This window comes from Pseudorca crassidens, chromosome 10 (assembly GCF_039906515.1).
Source record: "Pseudorca crassidens isolate mPseCra1 chromosome 10, mPseCra1.hap1, whole genome shotgun sequence".
NCBI classification, from domain to species: domain Eukaryota; kingdom Metazoa; phylum Chordata; class Mammalia; order Artiodactyla; family Delphinidae; genus Pseudorca; species Pseudorca crassidens.
Window position 1 is genome coordinate 53,609,788 of NC_090305.1, and position 22,545 is coordinate 53,632,332.

Sequence of the window (22,545 nt, forward strand, 5' to 3'; positions counted from 1 at the left end):
GCCAGGCCGCTCCGGGCGAACGAGCGCGAGGCAGGGAGGGGGAGGGGAGAACGGTTGGGCCAAGCCCCGCCCCAGCTCGCGCCCCCATTGGCCAGCACCGCGGTTCTGGGCCCGCCCCCTAACGGACCTGTCGCATTGTGACAGGCGTAGGGGCCAGTTCCTGTTGGGTCGGGGGCGGAGTCAGAGGTAGCCTGAGCTCCGCCCGGACTCCCCAGGACTCCTCCTCCTGCTCCTCACGGCGGGGCGGGCGGCGGGTGTGGGGGGAATGTCATTGCTGCTCCGAGCCGTGGTGCCGCCTCCGTCTGCTCCTGCTTTTTCTCTGGCGCCCTCGTCCCGTCGGCTTTCGCCGCTGCCGCAACTGCACTGGGAAGACGGATGGCTAGAGGGGCGCAGGGGCCATCCGAGTTGAGAGAGCGGCGGTCGCGGCCGCTGCTGAGGCGGAGACTCCCCGCCGCCGCCTCCACCCCCCGTCCCCCGGCCTCGCGGCGCTAAGGGCAGGCGCGCGCGGCTCTCTTCCCTCCTCCTCCTCTTTCTTCTTCCTCCTTCTCCTCCTCCTCCTCCTCCGGGTCCCCGCCCAGCACCCCTCGGACCCGGAGGCGGCGGCGGCGGCGGCGGCGGCGCGGAGCAAGACCCGCCGCCGGGGCACAACATGGCGGAGCCCTCGGCCCCGGAGAGCAAGCACAAGTCGTCCCTCAACTCATCCCCGTGGAGCGGCCTCATGGCCCTGGGGAACAGCCGGCACGGCCACCACGGGCCCGGGGCCCAGTGCGCGCACAAGGCGGCGGGCGGCGCGGCACCGAAGCCGGCCCCCGCGGGGCTGTCCGGGGGGTTGTCGCAGCCGGCCGGCTGGCAGTCGCTGCTCTCCTTCACCATTCTCTTCCTGGCCTGGCTCGCTGGCTTCAGCTCGCGCCTCTTCGCCGTCATCCGCTTCGAAAGCATCATCCACGAGTTCGACCCGTGGTAAGTGCCCGCCGCCCCTCCCCCGCCGTGGGCCCGGGACCGGGACCGGCGCCTCCCTCCCCCCCCCTCACCGCCCCGCGCTCTGCCCGGACCCGCCACTGGTCCCGAGCTCGGGCGCGCCCCCGCCTGCAAGCGAAGTTTCCCCCGCGCCGCTCGAGGCGGGGCGTCGGGGCCCGAGCGGGACCTTGACTCGGGTCGGGCGAGTCTGCAGACTCCCAGGAGGGCGAACGCTTCTCTTCGTAGCCGCCTCGGCCCGCAGAGCCCGACCCGCCGCGCCGGGCGGCGGACTATCCGCCTCCCCGCCCGCGGCTCTCGCCTGCTCTCAGCTTCTCGCGCGCGTTTTCGGCCGGTTGGGATGGGCTCGCCCAGGGGGTGCCCTGTTGCAGTTGGAGGTGAGTCCAGATGTGCAGGAGTCTCGTCGGCGCAGCCTCGCGGTTGCACGCTTTTACCGTGTTTCTCTTGGCTCTCAGACGGGAAGGGAAAAAGCGAGGGAGTGAGGTGTTGGAGGAAAGGAAATAAGAACCCTAAAAGTGATCTGAAAGCTAGGGACGCTTATTTAATGTTAGATATTTTCAAGAGTGGCTTTTTTTTCAAGTCTTTAAGTGCACTCTGCACCTCACCGGTCCGCAATTATCTTGGGCTACTTTTTAGAGCAGGCTCATTACTCTGTGAGCCAAACTGTCACCCTCAGTATGTTATGCACAATATCCGAAAGCGTTGCAGTAGTTCCTTCATTGGTCTTTGCAGGAAGGTTTGTGGATTAGAGAACAAACAGTACCATAGTGATGGGGAGCGCTGGATTGTAATACTGAAGTTTCACGTGGTATCAGGGACTGACCTGAATGTTTTAGGAAATTACCACATAAAGAGCAGTAGCTAATTTAGCTAACTTAATTCACTGGTCTGTGAATTATTTAGATAGGAAGAGTGCTTTATTTTTTTTTTCCAACTTGACCAACCTGGGTTAAGTTTTCTTTGTTTTTTGTTTTAGCCCTAGTCTATGCCTTTTAAACTGACTTAATTCATTTTCTTGACCCATCACCCTTGAGTTCATCTTACCTCCTTATAATTAGGCCCAACTAAACTTGAGGGTATTTGTCATTGGAAGTACAGAGAGAGAATCTTCTTGAGAGTTACTAAATATATGGATAATAAATATTTGGGGGAGTGAGTTACCCATATATTAAAATACCAATTGAAGTTCTGTTACAGATAGAAAAATTGGTAGTGCATCATCTGTTGAACACCAGAGGGGTCCACTTCTGGAGAATCCAGTTTAGGTAGACAGTTAACAGCTGTGACATGCTTCCATGAAACGTTTCCTTTCCATTTTAGAGGTTTGATTTTTTTTAAAAAAACAACTTCTGTGTTACTTGGAATCACAGAAGAAAATAAATTACTGTGACGCTTATGAACTAGACAGAGTTTTCTTAGTCTTAGCTTTGAAACACATAAGCAAATTAGATAAAAATGAAATTGAAACCAGAAAATGAAAACTGCTAATGTTTTGCTGAACATGTAAAAAGAGAAAGTTGTGTTTTTTCAGTTTACAAGAGCAGAAGTGCATGGTTGACCAAACATTACGGGTAACAAAAATTGTGAATAATATTTCTGGAGAGTATCATTTTTATAAACAGAAGGCTGCATAATGTTTAGTAGTAACATTGAGGCTTAAATTAAGGATTGCAGAAAAATTCACAACTGAATGATGAGATGATTGATATTTTTCCTAATTTTGAAGGAAGATTAGAAATCTGCATCAAGTGAGCCAAAGAGTTTCTACTAAAATTGAGTATTATAATCATGAAAAGTCTTATCGGATTGCTTCACAGATAAGTTTTTTTTTTTTTTCAATATGGCAAAAACTTAAAAGTTGATTTCTTCTCTAGTTTCAAGAATATGCTTGGAGAGCATAACCCTTTTTTACTCACACAAAAATCTGTTTGCATCTTTCTGTGCATAAAACACATTTCAGAAACATCCTTTAGTAGAACGAATGACATTCTACATTCGAATTTTAATTCATATACTGTAAAGGTATATAAACCTCTTCAGTCTTAAAGACCTACTTAATGTAGGTTTTCGGCTTGTGTTTATGTTCATAATGTTAGGTAATTCTGACTAGTAGTAAATAGCCTTTTATAAAAAGGAATTGTCCCTATCCTTTATTGTGAATGGAGATTGGCCAGTATAAATCTAATGTCTTAAGTATAATTCACGTGACTTAATGAGAGAATTTTCAGTCAAAAAAAAAAATCCCGTGTTTGCTCACTTATGTTTTTCTTTTCATGTCTTTCAAAGATCTCAGTTAGGCATCTTATTTTTATAATCCATTCCTGTTGAAAAATTTGAATTTTAAAAGTGGTTTTCCTTCAAAGCTACTAATAGTACCAGCACTTTGATTCTACAAGCATTCTAGTGTTATACTATCTTGGGAGTCTCTCAGATTACTGTTTTAACATGTAGTAGTAACATGAACCTTTAATAATGTTTAAATGTTCCTCTCAGGTTGTGTATCCACAAACCAATTTATTCTGGCTTTCCCTGATCCCTTTTTCTCATGTCTCTGTACTGGATTCACTTCTGAAATCTTTTTAGTGAAAAGTTTACTTTCTCTGTTTGATTGTGAGTTATTTCTGTAAATTTTAACATTAGTACTTAAATTGCGTAAGACTCTAGTTAGCTGCCAAAGGTGACTCATTGTCACAAAGTTATACTTGTTTTTTAAGTTTGTCATTCAAGTTATTTTATAAATCTTACCAGTTGTTATAAGGGTTGGTATGTGATGTTCAATAGTATTTGTTGAATTTTAAAGTACACTTTTTTAGAACTTCGTCGCATTTTTGGTAATGATCTCCACCACTTCACTTTAGTAATTTCCTCCCTTATCAGTTGACTTGATCAGACATGAGGACACAGTTTGAGAATTTGTTGTCTGTACTTGGCAAACATTTGGTTGACCAACTAGTTTAACAGCACCTAATTTTATCTTCTTTTTATCTGGAGCAGAATGTAGTTCCTACTTATTTTTGTTGTAACTATTAATGCTTTCATATTAACCAGGTGCTTTTCCCATAACCATTATCTTGTTAAATTGTGGTAGCTTTTCCCACAGAGACGATGGAAAAGCTCCCTATAAAAGAGTTGCATTTTTCCCTGCCTGCACAGGTTGTAGGGGGTTCTCCTTGGAGCCCTAGAAGGAGACTTCTCTGAGCTTTGAGTTCTGGCTGCAGTTAGCTGTAAAAGGGCAGCAGATGCCTTTTTGCAGGGCAGAAAGCTGCAATTTAGAATTGAAAATTGGGATGCATTTTTTCATAGAAACTATGGTATAAATAGGTTAATTAGTACAAACATGTTTTCAAAGGAGTGATAAACCTTTGGAACATAAGCTGTTTGTAAGTTGGGGACTACTTCCTGTACTTTGAGGTCTCCATGTTTTTCTTCACTTTGCAGATGACAAAAAGAGGCTATTGACCTCAGTTCTGAAGAAGAGAAAATGGGTAACAAAACAAATTTTAGATCAGAAACATCCCTAAATCTTAAAAAGGCACTTTATGGAATCATTAGCAACAGCAGTCCAAATGCACTTCAGAATAGGTACAGTAAGTCCCTACATACGAACCTTCAAGTTGGGAACTTTCAAAGATGGGAACGTGCCCCTGTATGCCAGCTGTTGTACAGTACTACTGTACTTTTCAAGGTACTGTACTGTAAGATTAAAAATGTTTTATTTATTTTTTGTGTTTGTTTTTTATGTATTATTTGTGTGAAAAGTATTATAAACCTATTACAGTACAGTACTATGTAGCTGATTGTGTTAGCTGGGTACCTAGGCTAACTTTGTTGGACTTAGGAACAAATTAGACTTACTTATGTGCTCTTGGAGGAACGAACTTGTTCGTTCATATGTAGGGGACTTATTGTATACTGTCACTGATTTCATTGTAATTTAAAACTTTTCTAGCCTTGAGCTCTTGAGATCATTCTATGTTGTAGGAACACTCAGGGAGGAGGTGAAAGGAGTGCCTTGAGCTGCTGGGTTGGATGATGGGATTGGACCTCATCCCATTGGGTGAGTGTGGTGGCTCCTATAGGTAGTAATCCTGGGTTTCCTGAGGCATGTCCTGGGGGAGTTAGGCTCTGTCAGCAACCACTTTGGAACTTTTTCTTGCTTTAGAGTATTCATACGTTGAGGGCTAACTTGAATAATACTGCACATGACATACTGCCATGAGTAGTTTGCAAAAAGACAACATCGGTCGTAGAAACTTAGAATAAGGATTGCATTATAGGCTCTGACACAGTTATTATGAATATGAGGAAACTTACTAGTCTGCCTATGATCTGTCTCTGATTTTTATGCTCTCAATAAGTTTTGGGTGCTTTGGGGTATGAGAGAAAATGTTAAAAGTTCTCTTCATCGTGATATCTTATTAATCAGTGCATATGTGCTCTCAGAAATACCGGAAAGATTAATATTATCCAGTGACTGAATCATATTTTTTTCCTCAATTTGTTTACTTTGCAAACTTAGTGCTATTAGAGAAAGACAATATTGCAGTTAACTTGAATTATAAAGCACCCTACAATTCAGTAGACCTGTATAATGCTAATTGTTATGAAAATTTTCAAGCATACAAAAAAGTTGAAAGATTTTTACAATGAACACTCATACTGAACATGTAGATTCTACGGTTAGTATTTACTTTATTTGCTTTATCGTATCTTTTTATCTGTCCATTACTGTTTTTAAATCTTACTTGTAGGATACCGATAGTGTACTGTAATGTAATGAATGTTATCTTTGTTCCTCAACTCCATGATAAAGAGGAGCTCTTATTTCTGGGTAGCACTTATTTTCTATAATACTTGAATATAATGAGTATAAATACTGTTTATATATCGTCTTTGATTGGAGTGCAGGTTAGAACCAGATTCAATCATCCTAGGTTTTGGTTAGTAACTTACCTAACCTACATCATAAGTCATTGCATTAGCCCAAGTCTGTTAAATGACTGTTGAATCTGGTGTCTCAGGAGAAACTCTGAAGTTATTAGAAAGATATTGATGTTGGTTTTATTAGATTTAGTTTATGTGGAACTCCTAAACTTTTGAATTATTAGAAGCCTTTTATTGGTCAGCCTGTTGCTTACTATGATGAGTCTTATGCTCTTTCTTTGCCATGTTTTATCCACATGGAATGCTTAATGGAGTTTTCGGGGGTTTTTTGTTTTTTTTTGCGGTACGCGGGCCTCTCACTGTTGTGGCCTCTCCCGTTGCGGAGCACAGGCTCCGGACGCATAGGCTCAGCGGCCATGGCTCACGGGCGCAGCTGCTCTGCGGCATGTGGGATCTTCCCTGACCGGGGCACGAACCCGTGTCCCCTGCATTGGCAGGCGGACTCTCAACCACTGCGCCACCCGGGAAGCCCTGCTTAATGGAGTTTTATGTATGATTGCAAAAGTGGCTTCTGTCAATCCCTACAATAAATAGGAAGATAGGAAAACATTTCAAATAATGTAGGACCCACAACTATACTATATGGGCAAATTAATACTGTTGAAAGGGAAAAAATGTAAATGGTTAACCTGCTACTCCATCTTCACTCCTTTATTTGCTTTACCTTATTCGGGTGGACATTTTTTGTTTTTAAACCTCTTACTCTTTTCTGAGAAGGTTTCTGTGTCCTTACTTTACCTTTTTCTTACATGAATAATTTCCAGGGATTTAGAAATTGATAGAAAGTGTCAATACCATAAGATTAAAAAAAAATGGTTGTTAGGTCAGGGTTGGAAGAAATAGGAGCAACTGCTCGAGGCTCTCATGTTTTAGTATTGATAAATGTACGTTAACTGGCATTTGTAGACATTCCAGGAAACCTAACTACTATTTGGAGCTTTATTTCTTTGGAAAAGTGCTTTCATAGTTTTAAATGAAAGACATTTAAACATATTTTCGAGTATAACCTGTATGTAAGTTGGTGTCTTTATGTTGGAGAAGTTTGTACTATTTTTAGGAAAACAAATTTCTAGAAAATTGTGACTGGTACTTGACCATATCATCTGTGACTTTTTTTCTTTCTTTGGAACTTAGTGTTGCAGGGTAACTTCAACATGTGTTCTAAATAGTGGTAGATACTTAGTTTTTTACCTTGTCTTATAACTTGATTTTAGATCCTAGAATTGAAGAGATCAGGTAACATCTTTTATTTCTGTAGATAAAAAATATTTCAATTCAGTATTCCTCTCAAGGATTGAATAATACAGGTCCACCTGTTCTCCAAGATCTATGTCTCCGCCTGTTCTACAAAATCTATGTGCTTTTTATTGCATTCTCTGCCTCCAAGGCAGGCTTAAATGAACGTGTCCTCCATTTAATTTAATGTTTTTTAATCAGCGGCCCTGATTTAAGTCTTAACACATTGACCTATCAAAATGCCCTGGGCACAGTCCCTGCCCAAGCTAACCACACTCATTAGTTGGATGATGGCTAATTACTTTGTTTGTTTTGATGTAGGGAAGAGAGAAGAGTTGATGGTGGCTTAAAGTTGTTATACCTGAATGACTAGGGAATTTTCAGAGACGGGCTTTTAAGGGAATAGCTGAATGAGAGGGAAAGATGAATCCAACTGAATGTTGTTTTCATTTACATTTGTCCGTAAAAAGTTCAGAGTAATGAGGTTGGAAATATTAAGCCATTTGAGTTAGAGAATTATGGGGTGGAAGTTAAACTTTTGGAGTAGACTCAGAATTCTATAGACTAAAGGACTTTTAGAGTATATGTTGGTTGGATTGGCTTGTTTTCTGGGTGAAGAAGCTGATTGCCAGAGTGGTGAAGTACTTTTTCTAAGGTGGTGCAGTTGTGGCTTGGCTAGATTCTTTTCTGTTTTCTTTGCACCTGTGTTTGCATTAGAGGAAGTTTTTGAGAAGTTGTTTGAAAATTGTTACTTCAGAAGATGAGGGGAAGTTAGTGTCTACCATTCACTTTATTTATTTTTTTAGAGATAACTTTATTTAAAAAGTATTTATTTATTTGGCTGCATCAGGTCTTAGGTCATCAAATCCGTGGCGTGTGGGATCTTTGGTTGTGGCATGCGAACTCTTAGTTGTCATGTGGGATCTAGTTCCCTGATCAGGGATCGAACCCAGGCACCCTGCATTGGGAGCGAGGAGTATTAGCCAATGGACCACCAGGGAAGTCCCTACCGTTCACTTTATTCTTTTTTTTTTTTTTTTTTTTTTGCGGTACATGGGCCTCTCTCTGTTGTGGCCACTCCTGTTGCGGAGCACAGGCTCCAGACGCGCAGGCTCAGCGGCCATGGCTCACGGGCCCAGACGCTCTGTGGCATGTGGGATCTTCCCGGACCGGGGCACGAACCCGTGTCCCCTGCATCGGCAGGCGGACTCTCATCCGCTGCGCCACCAGGGAAGCCCCCTACCGTTCACTTTAAATTGACAGTGTGGGAGATGTTGGCAATTCAAGTTTAGTCATGGAAACAGCTTTTGTGTGAAGTTTGGCTTCTTTAGAACTAGTGATTTTAAAAACTGCATCAGTTATCTGTAATTTCCATAACTTAATAATTTCCATAGTTTAAATTTTCAAACTTTTATTTTTTGACCTTTTTTTCCTTCATTCTTAATTTTTCTTCATTCTTATCCCAAGGGAAATATTAATGCATAAAAACATAAAGAAATTTTGTTTCTCTTAGTAAAGTATTAGCGATTTGCTGATAACCAAGTTGGTAATGTTTCTTTTGGGGTTTCCTTTTAATATCTTTTTTATGCCTTAAAGGTTTATTAGCTATTCTCAGGTAAAGATTTTTCTTCATACTATGGGTGTTCTGTTCTTTAATATTATCTAGCAAACTCTCCAACCTGCAAATGACTTCAAGTGAATTTGATTTTTAAACTTAAATTATTGGACTTCTCTTTCTATAGATAGATGGACAGATAATATTACAGCACATACTGTTTTCTATACTATTTAAAAAATGAAAATATATTCATTCATAATTAATTTCTAAAGTGCCAGTATGTGCGCAGCTGAAATTATTGTTTGTTGCTGGCCAGATGGGTGGAGTTGGTGAAAAGAATCATGCTTGGAAACTCACTTGTGACCATAATGCTTTTTTTTTTTTTTTATTGAGGTAGAGTCGACATATAACATTAGTTTCAGATATACAACATAATGACTTAATATTTGTATACATTTTGAAATGATCACTGGGGTAAGTCTAGTTAACATCTATCATCTTAACATAGTTACCCCCAATTTTTTTTTCTTGTGATGAGAACTTTTTAGATCTACTCTCTTAGCAGTTCATTCTTATTCTTATAACACCCGTAACACCTGTAAAGAAAAATACACCCTATTTAAGAAGTTTTTATTGTTAAACTAAATTATACAATCTTACTTGTGTAATCCACAGGAAAAATAATGGAGTACAGAGTTATTGGAAGGTAGCACTCTTGTAGTTTTTGAGTTATTCTTTGAAAATGTCTTAAATATTTACATAAATGAGAAAAGAAATGTATTCTACAGAGGCTTTTTATTATCAGTGAGAAGATGTTCAGTTTCAGCCTTTAAAAATTTTTTTCTCTTATGGTGAAATATAACACATTCTGAAAAGTATTTAAACCTAATATACAGTGTAATTATAAAATAAACACCCATGTGACCATCACTCATGTAATCAAGAAAATTGCCATGACCTCAGAATTCTTGGTGTGTGCTTTCTCAATCCATCCCCTTCCACGCCACACACTTTACAATAATTACATTCTTGCTTTTTCCCCTAGGTGGTATAATTCTGAGTGCATTCCTAAGTAATATAATTTAGTTTTGCCTATTTAAAAACTTTAGAAAAACGCACTTGTGACTTTTGTGTCTTGCTTTTTTTGCTCATCATTGTTTTTAAGATTCATCTTCACTGATCAAGGGTTGTTGAGTGTATGTGGATAATAAGGTTTAGCAATAATTTCATTAACCAGGCTTCTCACTCACCGAGGAGGTTGCCTGCTCTTTTGCAGCAGGAAGGAAGTATCTGTTAGAAAGAGAAGGCATCCTTGTCTTCACTTGAGATAAAAAGATTGTCTCATGGTTGAACACTGAGCTCTAGCCAACCTTGTCTCTAGATAACCTTGACAAGTTTTTTAAAGGTACTAACTGGCCAGAGAGATGTAATCTTTCAACAGACACAGACTGCAAAGAAGAGGGTTGTTGGGGGGAGGAGACATCACTTTCAAGAGCCAAATGATAATCAAGTAATCATAAATGCAAAATTACTGGATTTTAAACTGAAGCTTTTACCAACTGTTGTTCATTTTAAAGAATATATATTAAAATTTATGTAAGGAAAAGAGTTGTTGTAGTTAGTTCTTGAAAGAAAGAAGGAAAGAGAATGTTGAAAGGGGATCTGAACTATAGGAATTTAGGAAAACCCTAAGACTGGACTGTTTAATGTATTGGTATTTTTGTAGAGGATTGTTGACCCTGGGTTGTGTGTGATTTTGTTTGTGTTGATATCATGGGCTCCTGAATAGCTTTCGTTTCTCTGAATGTTGTTTTTCCGGTTGCTTTCTTCCAATCTTCCTTGGCCACCACTTCTGTTCTTTTCCCATATTGTTACCGACCTGGGTTCTTCAATCAGTAGAAATTGATACAAGGCCTCTTTAATCAGTAGATACGGGTTCAAGGCCAGACCCAGATGAGGAATTCAGGCAAGACTTTACTGGGACTTGTGCTGCAGCAGAAGGGAGCAAAAATAAGTAACGGGATCCCTTGCTTGCTCCCTGAGCGGGAGCTTGCTCCTTCTTGCTCCCCGAGCTGGTCCCTTTGGGGTGACGGTAGGGGTGATTGGTGGGTCGGGCCAGAGGGGTGGCTTAGGGGGTCTTCCTACCCCCTTGGTGATGCTGTGTGCAGGGATCATTCGCAGTACCTGATTTTGGTCCTGGCACCTCAGAAAGGACAGTTGGGTTTTGGCTGTTTTGTATCATGTTGTTCATAATTGGCCCCAACTAAGTATGCACACGTTATTTTTAGTCCTTTACAGTTTCTTTGTATTCTGTTGCTCCAGGAGATGTTTGTCCAGGTGCAAGCACTGCAGTAAAGGGTCCCAGGTCCCAGCCTGTCTCAATATCTTTATCTCTATTGATTTAGTAGTTGTCTTAGTCTTCAGGAAGAATAGGAGAGGTATGATAGTAGTAAGATCCTTTCAGAAACTGTCTTGAGGGGATAAAAAGTTGTATTCAAAGAATGGTAAAAGGTCATTGATCTTTAGGTAGGAACTTAGAATCTATTAGGATATGAGAATTCGTCATTATGTATTAGCAAGTGATTTAAAGATACTATTGGAAATGTGATTCCAGCTTATGAGCTTTTAATTAGAAAGCAGTTCTTAAGTGAAATAAACATGAATGCTTCTAATGCATTTCTATCTATTGGTCAGAATGATTTTGATGAAATTGGTTGGTATTTTTCTGCTGTGCATTACTATGGAACCCATGCTACTTGAATGGATAACCGTTGATTTCGTTTGTGAACAAATAAAAGACTGTATGGTTAATTCATTATTAGTTGAAGAAGAATTTAAATCTAGGACTGTCTTTCTTCAAACTTCCAATGTAGTCAATCAATATTTCTAAAGAATTCAAACTTAAAATTTAAATCAAGTATCATAAGGAAGATATACTTATTACGCTTTCTCCCCCAAATCCACATGCCAGAGAGAAACTTTGAATTAGGCTCTGTTTGGATAATGGTCCAACTTAATGATTTAAGCTATTTTAACACCGCTAGTATTCCTCTTGTGTGACTTCTTCAGGGAAGTAGGGATATTTTTCTGAAATGTATTAACTATTAGGAAACATGCCCAGCATACTTCTTTCAGAAATAACAATCCAGTATAGCTTATCTGCTTTACGTGAGGTATAGGTACAAGTTTTATTAATCCCAGTATAAAGTAGACTTACTTCAGTTAAATTTTATGACTGTTCATTTAACTAAATAGGCCAGAGCCATTTTGAAGATTTTAACACGTGTAATGTAAAAACACTCAAGGAGACTAAGTTATTATTCGTTCTTTGCCTAAATTGGCGTTCTTTGCCTAAATTGGAGAGATACTGTTGTGGTGATATGGTGCTCATTTCCCCCTCTAATGAATGATAATAACAACAATTTATTGTTACTGTTACTATAGAAAGACAAACGGAAGATCCTTAAGAAAATTTTCTTCCCAGAATAACTACATTATATTGGGAACTTAGTGAGTGTTCAATTTATATTAACATGGATCCTTTATCCTTAATGATAACCACATTTTATGTTTTGGTGATGATAGTAATAGTACAGGAAGTGCTTATCGTGTAATACCTTGATAAACCTTGGACTTGACTGTGCTGTCGGGAAAATCATATGTGTAGTTGGGATGTTGTGATTTTTAATAGGAAGTACATATTTGGTCTAAATCCCCCTTGGAGTTTCCTAAATGTTGAGAGCTTTAAAGGTGTCTTTTGTTATGTTAATGAGTGACTTTTGGAAAGCCCCTGGGTCACCTAAGGATGGGAGATGGTTGCCAGTGGAGCCAACCCCAGTTAGAGGGTTGGAGATTTCAGTCCCACCCCCTGACCTCTGGGGAGGGGAGAGGAGCTGGAGGTGATTTAATCACTGGAATCACCAGTGGCTAATAATTTAATCAATCATGACTATGTAATGGAGTCTCCATAAAAACCAAAAGGATCAGAGTTTGGAGAGCTTCTTGGTTGGTGAGCATGTGGAGATTGAGAGAGAGTGGTGGGTTCGGAGAGGGCATGGAAGCTCCGCACCCCTTCCCACATACCATCTCTTCCATCTGGCTGTTCCTGAGTTCTACCCTTTTATAATAAACCGGTGATGTACTTAACAAAATATTTCTTTGAATTTTGTGAGCTAGTATATTAATCCAACCCAAGGGGTTCTTGGACCTCCCATCTGTAGCCAGTTGGTTAGAAGCACAGGTGACAACGTGAACTTCTGATTGGCATCTGAAGTTGATGGGGTGCACAGTCTTGCAGGACTGAGCCCTTAACCTGTGGAATCTGATGCTCTCTCCAGGTAGATAGTGTCAGTTGAATTGTAGAACATGCAGATGGTGTCAGAGAATTGCTTGGTGGTGTTGAAAAACACCACCCACCCCCAGCCCCTACACACACACTGGAATTGCTATGGTGAACCTCTTATAGTGAACATCAAAATCTTGCTCTCAATAAAAGTGTCATTTTAATCTTAAGAAGGAAAGAGTTGAAGAAAGGAGGTGATAATGCTTATAGAAGTAGTTTATGTGAGCATCAGTGATTGCCATCAGCAATTGAGAGATGGCTAGTTGGACAGATGGATACCTTAGGAAGAACTTTAAGGGAGGGAGATTTTAGTTACAGAAGTATTTCTTCCAAATACAAACAACTCTTGAGTAAAAGCTCTGTCTCAAGTTTTAACTCACTAGTTAAGGAACATTGAATAAGAAAAGACAGACAAGTTAATATCCAATAACTATATGAATGATAAAAGTTCCAGTGTTGTTAACTTTTGAGATGATAAATGAAAAAAGATATCAGCAACCAAAGTAAAATTCACAAGCTGGCGTTTTGTTTGAACGTGAGGAATAATATCTTGATGTGGAAGAATAGAAATGATCATTGTATACACAGTCACTAGTTAGAATATACTAAATCATACAAATGATGAGTTTGGGTGGGATTAGATTAATGATCCATTTAGTTTCTTGGCTCTTAACTTTATGATAATAGGTAATTTATATGGAAATTAAGCAACATTTTAGGAAGCCATCCCAGCTCTGATCTCATTTAAACTTTACCATAACAGGTTAAAGGATACTAAATAAAAATACTCACTAGGGATGAAATAAGTTGCTTGTCTCCATTAAAGTGTCTGCAGTGGAAATAGTTTTGTCTATGTCTTGTCATTGGGAGGATCATTGAATATTGTAGATCTTAAGAGTTAAGTAAACCAAGATATATATTTATCTTCTTTTACTATGGATTGAGCTCTAACAAAATGACTAATCAGCTCTTTAATTATACTATTATTCCATGTAATAATAGCAGCATTCCTGTGAGTCCTAAACCTGATGTGCTGTAATGATCTCACAAGATGTTTTTGCTTAAAAATGTTTTTTTTTAGCCTTCATCCATTAGTGTGCCTTTAAAAAAAATCTGTTATAGTGAGTAGGGTTTGTTGAATAAATTGACAATTAAACTATTGAATATGTTAAATTTAAAAATTTAATAAACTTGCTTCATGGAAGTTTAATTTCAATCTTAATATTTTTATTCTAGTTAGCTAAAGAAGACTTTTGTTTTAATATGCTAAGCAGCTTTCTGACACTTGAAAGAACAGGATAATGAAACAATGTACAGCAGATGAACTGTAATCTTAAAACTGTAAAAGGACTTCCCTGGTGGCGCAGTGGTTAAGAATCTGCCTGCCAGTGCAGGGGACACAGGTTCGATCCCTGGTCCGGGAAGATCCCACGTGCTGTGGAGCAACTAAGCCCATGTGCCACAACTACTGAGGCCTGTGTGCCTAGAGGCCATGCTCCGCTACAAGAGAAGCCACTTCAATGAGAAGCCTGTGCACCACAACGAAGAGCTGCCCCCACTCACAGCAACTAGAGAAAGCCCGCGCTCAGCAACAAAGACCCAACGCAGCCAAAAATAAATAAATAAATAAATAAATTAAAAAAAAAACAACTGTGTAAAGCCCAGTCATTTGTTCAAAGTAGAAAAATGAACTTGAGGCGCAACTAAAATCTTTTTAAATATAAGGATTTTTTTTTTTTTTTTTTGCGGCACTCGGGCCTCTCACTGCTGTGGCCTCTCCCATTGCGGAGCACAGGCTCCGGACGCACAGGCTCAGCGGCCATGGCTCACGGGCCCAGCCGCTCCGCCGCATGCGGGATCTTCCCGGACCGAGGCACGAACCCGTGTCCCCTGCATTGGCAGGCGGACTCACAACCACTGCGCCACCAGGGAAGCCCAAGGATATTTTTTGAAGGTTGTTAAAAATGAGTCAGTCACTTCATTAGAAAGGGAGATCTTTTCTAAGATACTTTATTTTGGTTGTTAAAATAATTTACTGCATTTAAATGAAGTATCTGATATAAACAATTTAAAACAACAACAAAAAAAGATTTTCCTTCTGAAATAATCATTTAGACTTTTAAAAAGTGTGTAATAAGTTTTGGATGTCATAATTGTGCGATATGAATTGGCCACAATATTATAAAATTTTTGTAAATCAAACTATATTGAGAATGCAACTTGCATATAAAAGAATGTATCAATATATACCCATATATGTAATTATGAACATAATGATAAACACCTGTGAAACCCTTACCTAACTATAGAAATAAAACATTATCAATTTCACATCTGTTCATGTTCCTTCTCTAGCCTATCCTCCTGGTTTTCCTCTTAGCACTAGGAAACAATCATCCTGAGTTCTATTTAACATTTCCTTTGGGGGAAAAAAAAAAAAACCAGTTCATGTAGGTATTTCTAGACAGTATATTCCTAAGTTTTGCTTTGTTTGGAGCTTTAAAAAATAGTATCCTACATATAAGCTTCTCTGACTTGTATTTTTACATTTTCTAGTTGATTAACATTTGGGTTTCCTGTTTTTTGTTTTTATGAATAAATAATGCTACTGTGAACATTAAAAACTATATATTCTGATGCATATGTGTACATGTTTGCTAGGGTACATACCTGGGGTGGGGGGGGGGCTGCTAGGACTGCCCTCACAGCATGGTGGCTGGGTTCTAAGAAAGAGTGGCCCGAGAGAGGAAGTTGCCAGGCCAATCTCTGAGTCAAGGGAGAAGATGCATATACCAGTAGGGACAATTGTTTCGGGCCATCTTAGGACACTGGCTACCACAGTGTATTTATCATTTTTATCTCCTCTTCTGTAAAATATCTGTTATGTCTTTGGTCCGTTTTTTTACTGGGTTGTTTTGTATTTTGGTGTGTGAGGGGGAGGTGATACTAAGTCTAGGTTAAAATTGTTGCAAATCTTGCTGCATTTTGTGGCTTATTGGTCCTTAAGCAGTCCTGTGAGATAGATATTTTATTACCCCCATTTCACAGATGAGAAGAGTCAGTACTGCTTAGTGTGTTAAGAAAGTAGGCCTTGAAGTCAGCCAGCCTCAGGGGATATTTTTGGTATAAAGAATAGCATATGCGGGCTTCCCTGGTGGCGCAGTGGTTGAGGGTTCGCCTGCCGATGCAGGGGACACGGGTTCGTGCCCCGGTCCGGGATGATCCCACATGCCGCGGAGCGGCTGGGCCCGTGAGCCATGGCCGCTCAGCCTGCGCATCCGGAGCCTGTGCTCTGCAACGGGAGAGGCCACAACAGTGAGAGGCCCGCGTACAGCAAAAAAAAAAAAAAAAAAAAAAGAATAGCATATGCAAACATGTACAATTATGAAATGGCATGATGAAATGACATCAATCTGCTTGTTACACCTCCCCCCCCAAAAAAAAAGATTGACGCTTGGAAAAATTTACAGGTTTTTAAAATTCATTTATGGTCAATTATAATGTTTTAGATAAAGTTTGGCTTCTGTTAGGATACAGGCCTGGTGATGCCAGAGTGATGGAGCTGGAACCAGTACATTCAGGTCCAAGTTCTCTAGTCTTGCTGCCTTCCCCAGTCCTCACTTTTCTTCCTCTAAATTATTCAGTTGGATCATTCATTCACGATCTGCCAGTACATTTCAAACACTTGTGTTGATAGCCAAACTAGTTCTGCACTCAGTCACTCACTTTAAGGGTTTGCTGGAGTTCTCAGAACACAGTGGAAAGGAATTGGCTGATATTGGAGATTTCCTTGACTAACCCTACTTAAAAAGTTTATCATGAAAATTAAGATTCATAAGTGTTGTGGTAAGAATGTTTAATAATAATTCTAATAAAGCTATTCACAATATTCAAATATTTGCCATAAGTACTTTAAAAAGAACACTGTAGGCACGCATCAAGCGCAGCTGAGTTGCTTTAAAACTGAAAATGCCACAGAGCAATTCTGAATTCTACAATGTAAGACTTCGAATAAAATGAGGCAACTTTCTCTCATGCCTGAGCAAATGCACAGTATACAGAAATAAACTTGTAGACACTTCTTCCCAACCCTCAAATTTAGGGAAATTGTTCTTTGTACAAGTACAGTTTCTGATCATTACAGTTCTATATATTGAAGACAGACACCTCAGTACAGCTCCCCAGTGTAAAAGCAATGCTTCAGGCAGCATGACTTATTTTCATGTCACTTCAGGTTTCTTGGGTCCAAGATTCAAAGGCGGAAATGAAAGTGATAATAGTAGTTGTACGTAACTGGAGGGATTTTTGACATATAGTGGAATTCAGAGCATCTTTGGACTGTGAGGCAGAAGTGTTTTTTTCCACCAGTGATACCAGCATCACAAGGCTGAACCTCTCATTCATTTTTATTTTTCCCAGCCCCATATTCTTCCAATTCCAGTGTCCTGCATGAGAATTAGTTACCCTTCCTCAAGAAGTAAACTGACATATAACATTTGCTATAATTTTCCCATGATAAAGTATAGGTGTCAGGTAATTTGGCAAAAAGTGTAAAGCTAGATTCCACCAGATTGAGTATAGTACAACACCATTTGTAGAAGAGGGAAAAAATTAAGTTCATTTAAAATTCAATAAATGCATTTGTAACATTTGTAATTCTCAGAATAAACACGTTTTAAAAATAAGAGTATACCAAAAACATTCTATTCTCTGAGGAGTTCAATACATGTTATTAGTTTATAGAAATTAATAAAATTACCTTTGATATGTGAAGGATACTAAAACTTTCTTATAGTTCACTATTTCCTAGCACCTCTTCCTCAAGCCTGAAATGTGGGTCAAAAGGGAGGAGAAAATTGAATCACTCTCCCTTTATTCTTTCATAACTGCTTGAGTATGTTTGCTGACACTTTGTTTGAAAATGGGGTGACTAAAACTAGGTAAACTGGATCACTTTTTCCCCCCTCTGGAATGTAGAATGAACTTCATACCTAGAAGAGAACATAGAAATTGTTTGTTAGAGTACTTACCCAAAGTGTATTCTGCAGAACACATATCCCAGGAATTGTAGTTCAAAACTAAATAACCTATGATAATTTAAATTTGGAAAAACTGAATACCCCATACACTTATTTAACAATGCATGTTAAAATCTGAGAAGTTTTTGAACACAGTATTGATTTTATTTAATACAGTGTTTACATGTTTAATTTAGGAATCACTGTAGCTTTTTAATTAGTGTTCAGTGCAATGCAGTTTGGGAAAGACTGATCTAGTTGCTTTATTTGATAGATGAGGAACCTGAGGCCTAATGATACTAAGTGACTCTCTCAAAGTCACAGAGCTATAACTAGGACTGACAGGCTTGCAGGTTTGAAAGAATTACTGCATTGTGACCATCGAGTATATCCACATTATAATGGGAGCGTATATATTTTTTCATAAGTAAACAAGTATCTGCTCATTTATACCATCACCCCGATTTGTCTTGGTGACTAAGTTGAGTATTTTGACACCCAGCTCTTCAGTACTTGGAAATTTGTCAGATTTTAACATTGCAATATAGCTTATGAATACGCCTTCCCTTAGGTCTTAAAAATTAAGATGTCCAGAGAAGGCCTGTATACATTGCTTATTTTGAGTGGCCGTTTTATTTTAGTTTATCTCTTGGTATTGCTTTCTCCCTGAATGTTTGCTTAGCTTTTGAATTTATTAGTTGACCAAAACCACTTTGGTTCTTTAATCACAGCAAATTGTGGGTCATGGGATATTACTACTATAGATAGTGCTTGTTAGTTGGAAATCTTATTTCTATAGTATATGAATATGTGTCTTGACTTAAATATATGTATTATAATACATATTTATACATCAAATGCTTATTAGCTGGAAATCTTATTTATATAGTATATTACATAATGATTATATAATGGCAATGTTAGAAATATCTAATAACAATAAATAAATGTAAATCAACATGTTTATAACATTTGTTGGAGATCTTGTTGCAATTATATATGAATGTGTGCCTGACTAAAATGTGTATTACACATACACGTAGGGAGAAAGAATACATGAAGGCGTGTGCATCTGCCTTTCGTGTAGGTTTTTTTAGATTTCAGTCTGTATTGCATTTAACTGAGCAAAAAGTATCATTGGATAATTTTAATTTATCAAATACACTCTTTTATATGTGATCCTAGAAATTTTTTTTAGATTTTTTAAATGGCATTAAGATACTTATTTTGATATAATTTTTTGGTGCCAGCTTCTCATCATTTTTTCTTTTTTTCAGTTTATTAAGTGTCCTTTATAAAGCACAACATACTCCTGTTTCACATGGATACTTAAGAAAACTGATAGCTCTCATTGCCAGTTAAGGCAGAAGTTGAGAGAGAACTAAAATATGGATATATGTTTGAAAGTAGTTTTGCTCTGTGTGTTCTTGTGAGATCTGATATCTTTTTCATTTGTAATGCATTTCACCTTAAGTGGGATGGTACAGAGAAGTTCTGCAGGACATTTCCAGCTTTTGAACAACCCTTGTTTTTTTTCCATGTGTTGCTCAGGAGTAGAGAAACAGGTAGTTTGTCCATCTGATACATACAGCATGCTCTCTGCTTATGGAAGACCTCGAGTCAAAATGACCCACCCATCAGCTGTAAGAGCCAGGGAGGTTAGTGAGAGTTCTCTTATGACCCAGTAGCAACTGCTTTTACATAAATGAGTCATGATTTGATGGTGTGGTAGTGGTCAGACTGCATTTGTGGGTCTTTTCAAACTTCAGAATTGACCTAGTAATAATAAAATAGTAAAAAATGACTTCTTTGGGGCTTCCCTGGTGGCGCAGTGATTGAGAGTCCGCCTGCCGATGCAGGGGACACGGGTTCGTGCCCCGGTCCGGGAAGATCCTACATGCCACGGAGCGGCTGGGCCCATGAGCCATGGCCACTGAGCCTGCACATCCGGAGCCTGTGCTCCACAACGGGAGAGGCCACAACAGTGAGAGGCCCGCGTACTGCAAAAAAAAAAAAAAAGAAAGAAAAAAAACAATGACTTCTTTATTCTGTATCATTAGTAATCCTTTGAAATTTTATTGTTTTGCTGTTGTTACTTAAATATTGGTATGAATCTCTATAATCGTATTAGGCTTGAATATATCCTCACATATGAGTTTCCATAGTTATAAAATTGGCTGTGTGTTTAATATGATTATATAAACAGTGTTTATATGTATCACATGGTAGGATTGGATTTAGATTGTTCATTTTAATAGTGTTAGTAAATTGGGGTTTTTTTCCTCTCATGTACTTATTTATTAGCATGTCATTGTGGCATGCTTTTGTTTTTGATCCTGCCACTAGATGGCAGGAATAATAAAAGGTAGATTGAAATGCCAGCTTGAGCTGATGCTTTGTACTCTTCGCTTGCCTTGGTTGTTTTCTGTTCCCTTTAGTGTGAATTTTGGGTATATATGTAGTCTCCTAACTAGTGGGATTTATGTAGATCTGGTACCTTGTGTAGCCTGAAAGTTCTTAGACAAGGTAAAGAGAAGGAACAGAAAACCTTTAATCCTGGATGTAATCATTGGTGTTCTAACACTTTGGTTTTCACTTTTATTATCTCTGTGAAATTCTGTTCCTTTCCTTTATTTCTCGATTCTCTTATGCTTACATTTGGCATCCATAATTGATCATTTCTGTTGGTGGCACTGGTTGCCATCTCATTTACGAGGTGAATACGTGTTAACCCAGCCAATTTTGTAAAATCTTATGCTACACTTTGCAAAAAAAACCTCTTAGAATTATAATTGACTGTGAATCTTTTCACAGAATGACTTATTTTTGAAAGAGCTTATCTATTGATAGTCTTTGAAGAATAGAGTGGTGGACAGAGTTTGGGCGGTTGGGATGTAGCTTCCATGATTATGTTAACGTTATATAAAATTTTTGTCTTACTACTGGACTCACACCAGAGACTCTCCTTGTTGGCATTATGAAGTACTAAGCAGCCATGTTGGAGAAGTCCATGTGGCAAGGAACTGCAGACAGACCCTTATGAGGCTCCAGAGAACTGCCAGCAAGAAACCAGGGTCCTCAAGGAAATGAATTCTGCCAGCAATCTAAGTGAGCTTGGAAGTGAATTATTTCCCTAACTGAGTCCAAATGAGAGTCCAACCCTGGTAACCCCTTGATTGCAGCCTTGTGAGACACTAAGCAGGGGATCCAGTTAAGCTGTGCCTGGACTCTTGACCCCTGAAACCATGAGATAATGATATATGTTGTTTTAAGCCGTCGAGTTTGTTGTAATTTGTTACACAGCCATAGAAAACGAATACAAATACCCTTAAAAAAACCTTTCCCATCGCTGAATGTTACCTATTTGCCAGGTGCTGTGGATACAATGGTGTGAACCCAGATAGACATGATTCTAGTCTAGTGGGGGAGAGAGATTTGAAACAGTTTAGAATGGCAAATGCTGTGAAGATGCATACCACAAGAGCATCTAACAGACTTAATGAAACACCAAGTATCTCTTTAGGACTTACTCAACTTTTTAAAATATTCTTCCTAGGTTGCTTTTCTCTCTCTCTTTTTAGTATATTCTTGCCATCACAAAATTTGATCTAGCTTTATTTTGTATTAGCATTATGAAAACTATGTTATAGCCTTATTAATTATTGCCTCAAATGGAACCAACCCATTTGTTCTTCAATAGGAGAATGAGTTGTAGTATTCATAAAATGGAATACTACTCAGCAAGAAAAAAGGAACAAACTGCTCCTACAAGAATAAATATCAGAAACATTATGTTGAGTGAAAGCAGCCAGACACCTATAGAGAATAAAATATCCATTTATATGAAATCTGAGAACAAGCAAAATTAATCTGTGATGAAAGCACTCAGAAAGTGGGAGGGGGAAATGACTTTAAAGGTGATGTGGGAACTTTCTGCAGTGATGGTTTTGGGTGATAGTTATGGTTGATGAGATTATACAATTGTCAGAACTCATTGAATCAAACATAACATCAGTGTATTTTAATGCATTAAATTATACTTCAGATTTTAAAAATGAAAAAAATGTCAGATGTTCTTTAGAATCCTGTGTGTTCTATTCTCTGATTGTATTTGCTTGTTGACTATCCCTCCTGTAAGATTGTCAAAGATTGTCAGCTTCCTGAGGTCAGGGACCAAGTTTGCCTCTGGTTCTTAGTTAGAATTGTGTACTTGTATGCATAATGCCCAGGCTTATTGGCTCTGAGTGAAAAGTTATTTGTGAACTATAGTTTATTCATAAGTTGGTATCCATGTTTCATGGTTGCATTTTTTCAAGAAAAATATTTGTATTATTTCAGAATCTTGTATTCAGTGTTTTTTCTTTATGTAGCTTCTAGTTTTTTCTTTTCTAGGATGCACAAAAGACATCTGTTTTAAGTTGGTAGAGTAATCTCGCACCAACTACATCTTTGCCAACCACAGTTTGAGATAG

General features: G+C 39.0%; 1 protein-coding gene across 1 annotated transcript in view; it reads left to right on the forward strand.

Moving 5' to 3' along the window:
• The first annotated feature begins 216 nt into the window (after positions 1-216).
• The window catches only part of STT3B (STT3 oligosaccharyltransferase complex catalytic subunit B), a 97,901-nt gene continuing 75,572 nt past the window's right edge, over positions 217-22,545 (forward strand). The window contains exon 1 of the mRNA XM_067753585.1: positions 217-960. Within this exon, the coding sequence (XP_067609686.1) occupies positions 650-960 (311 nt within the window). The 5' untranslated portion in view covers positions 217-649. The remainder of the gene's footprint in view (positions 961-22,545) is intronic.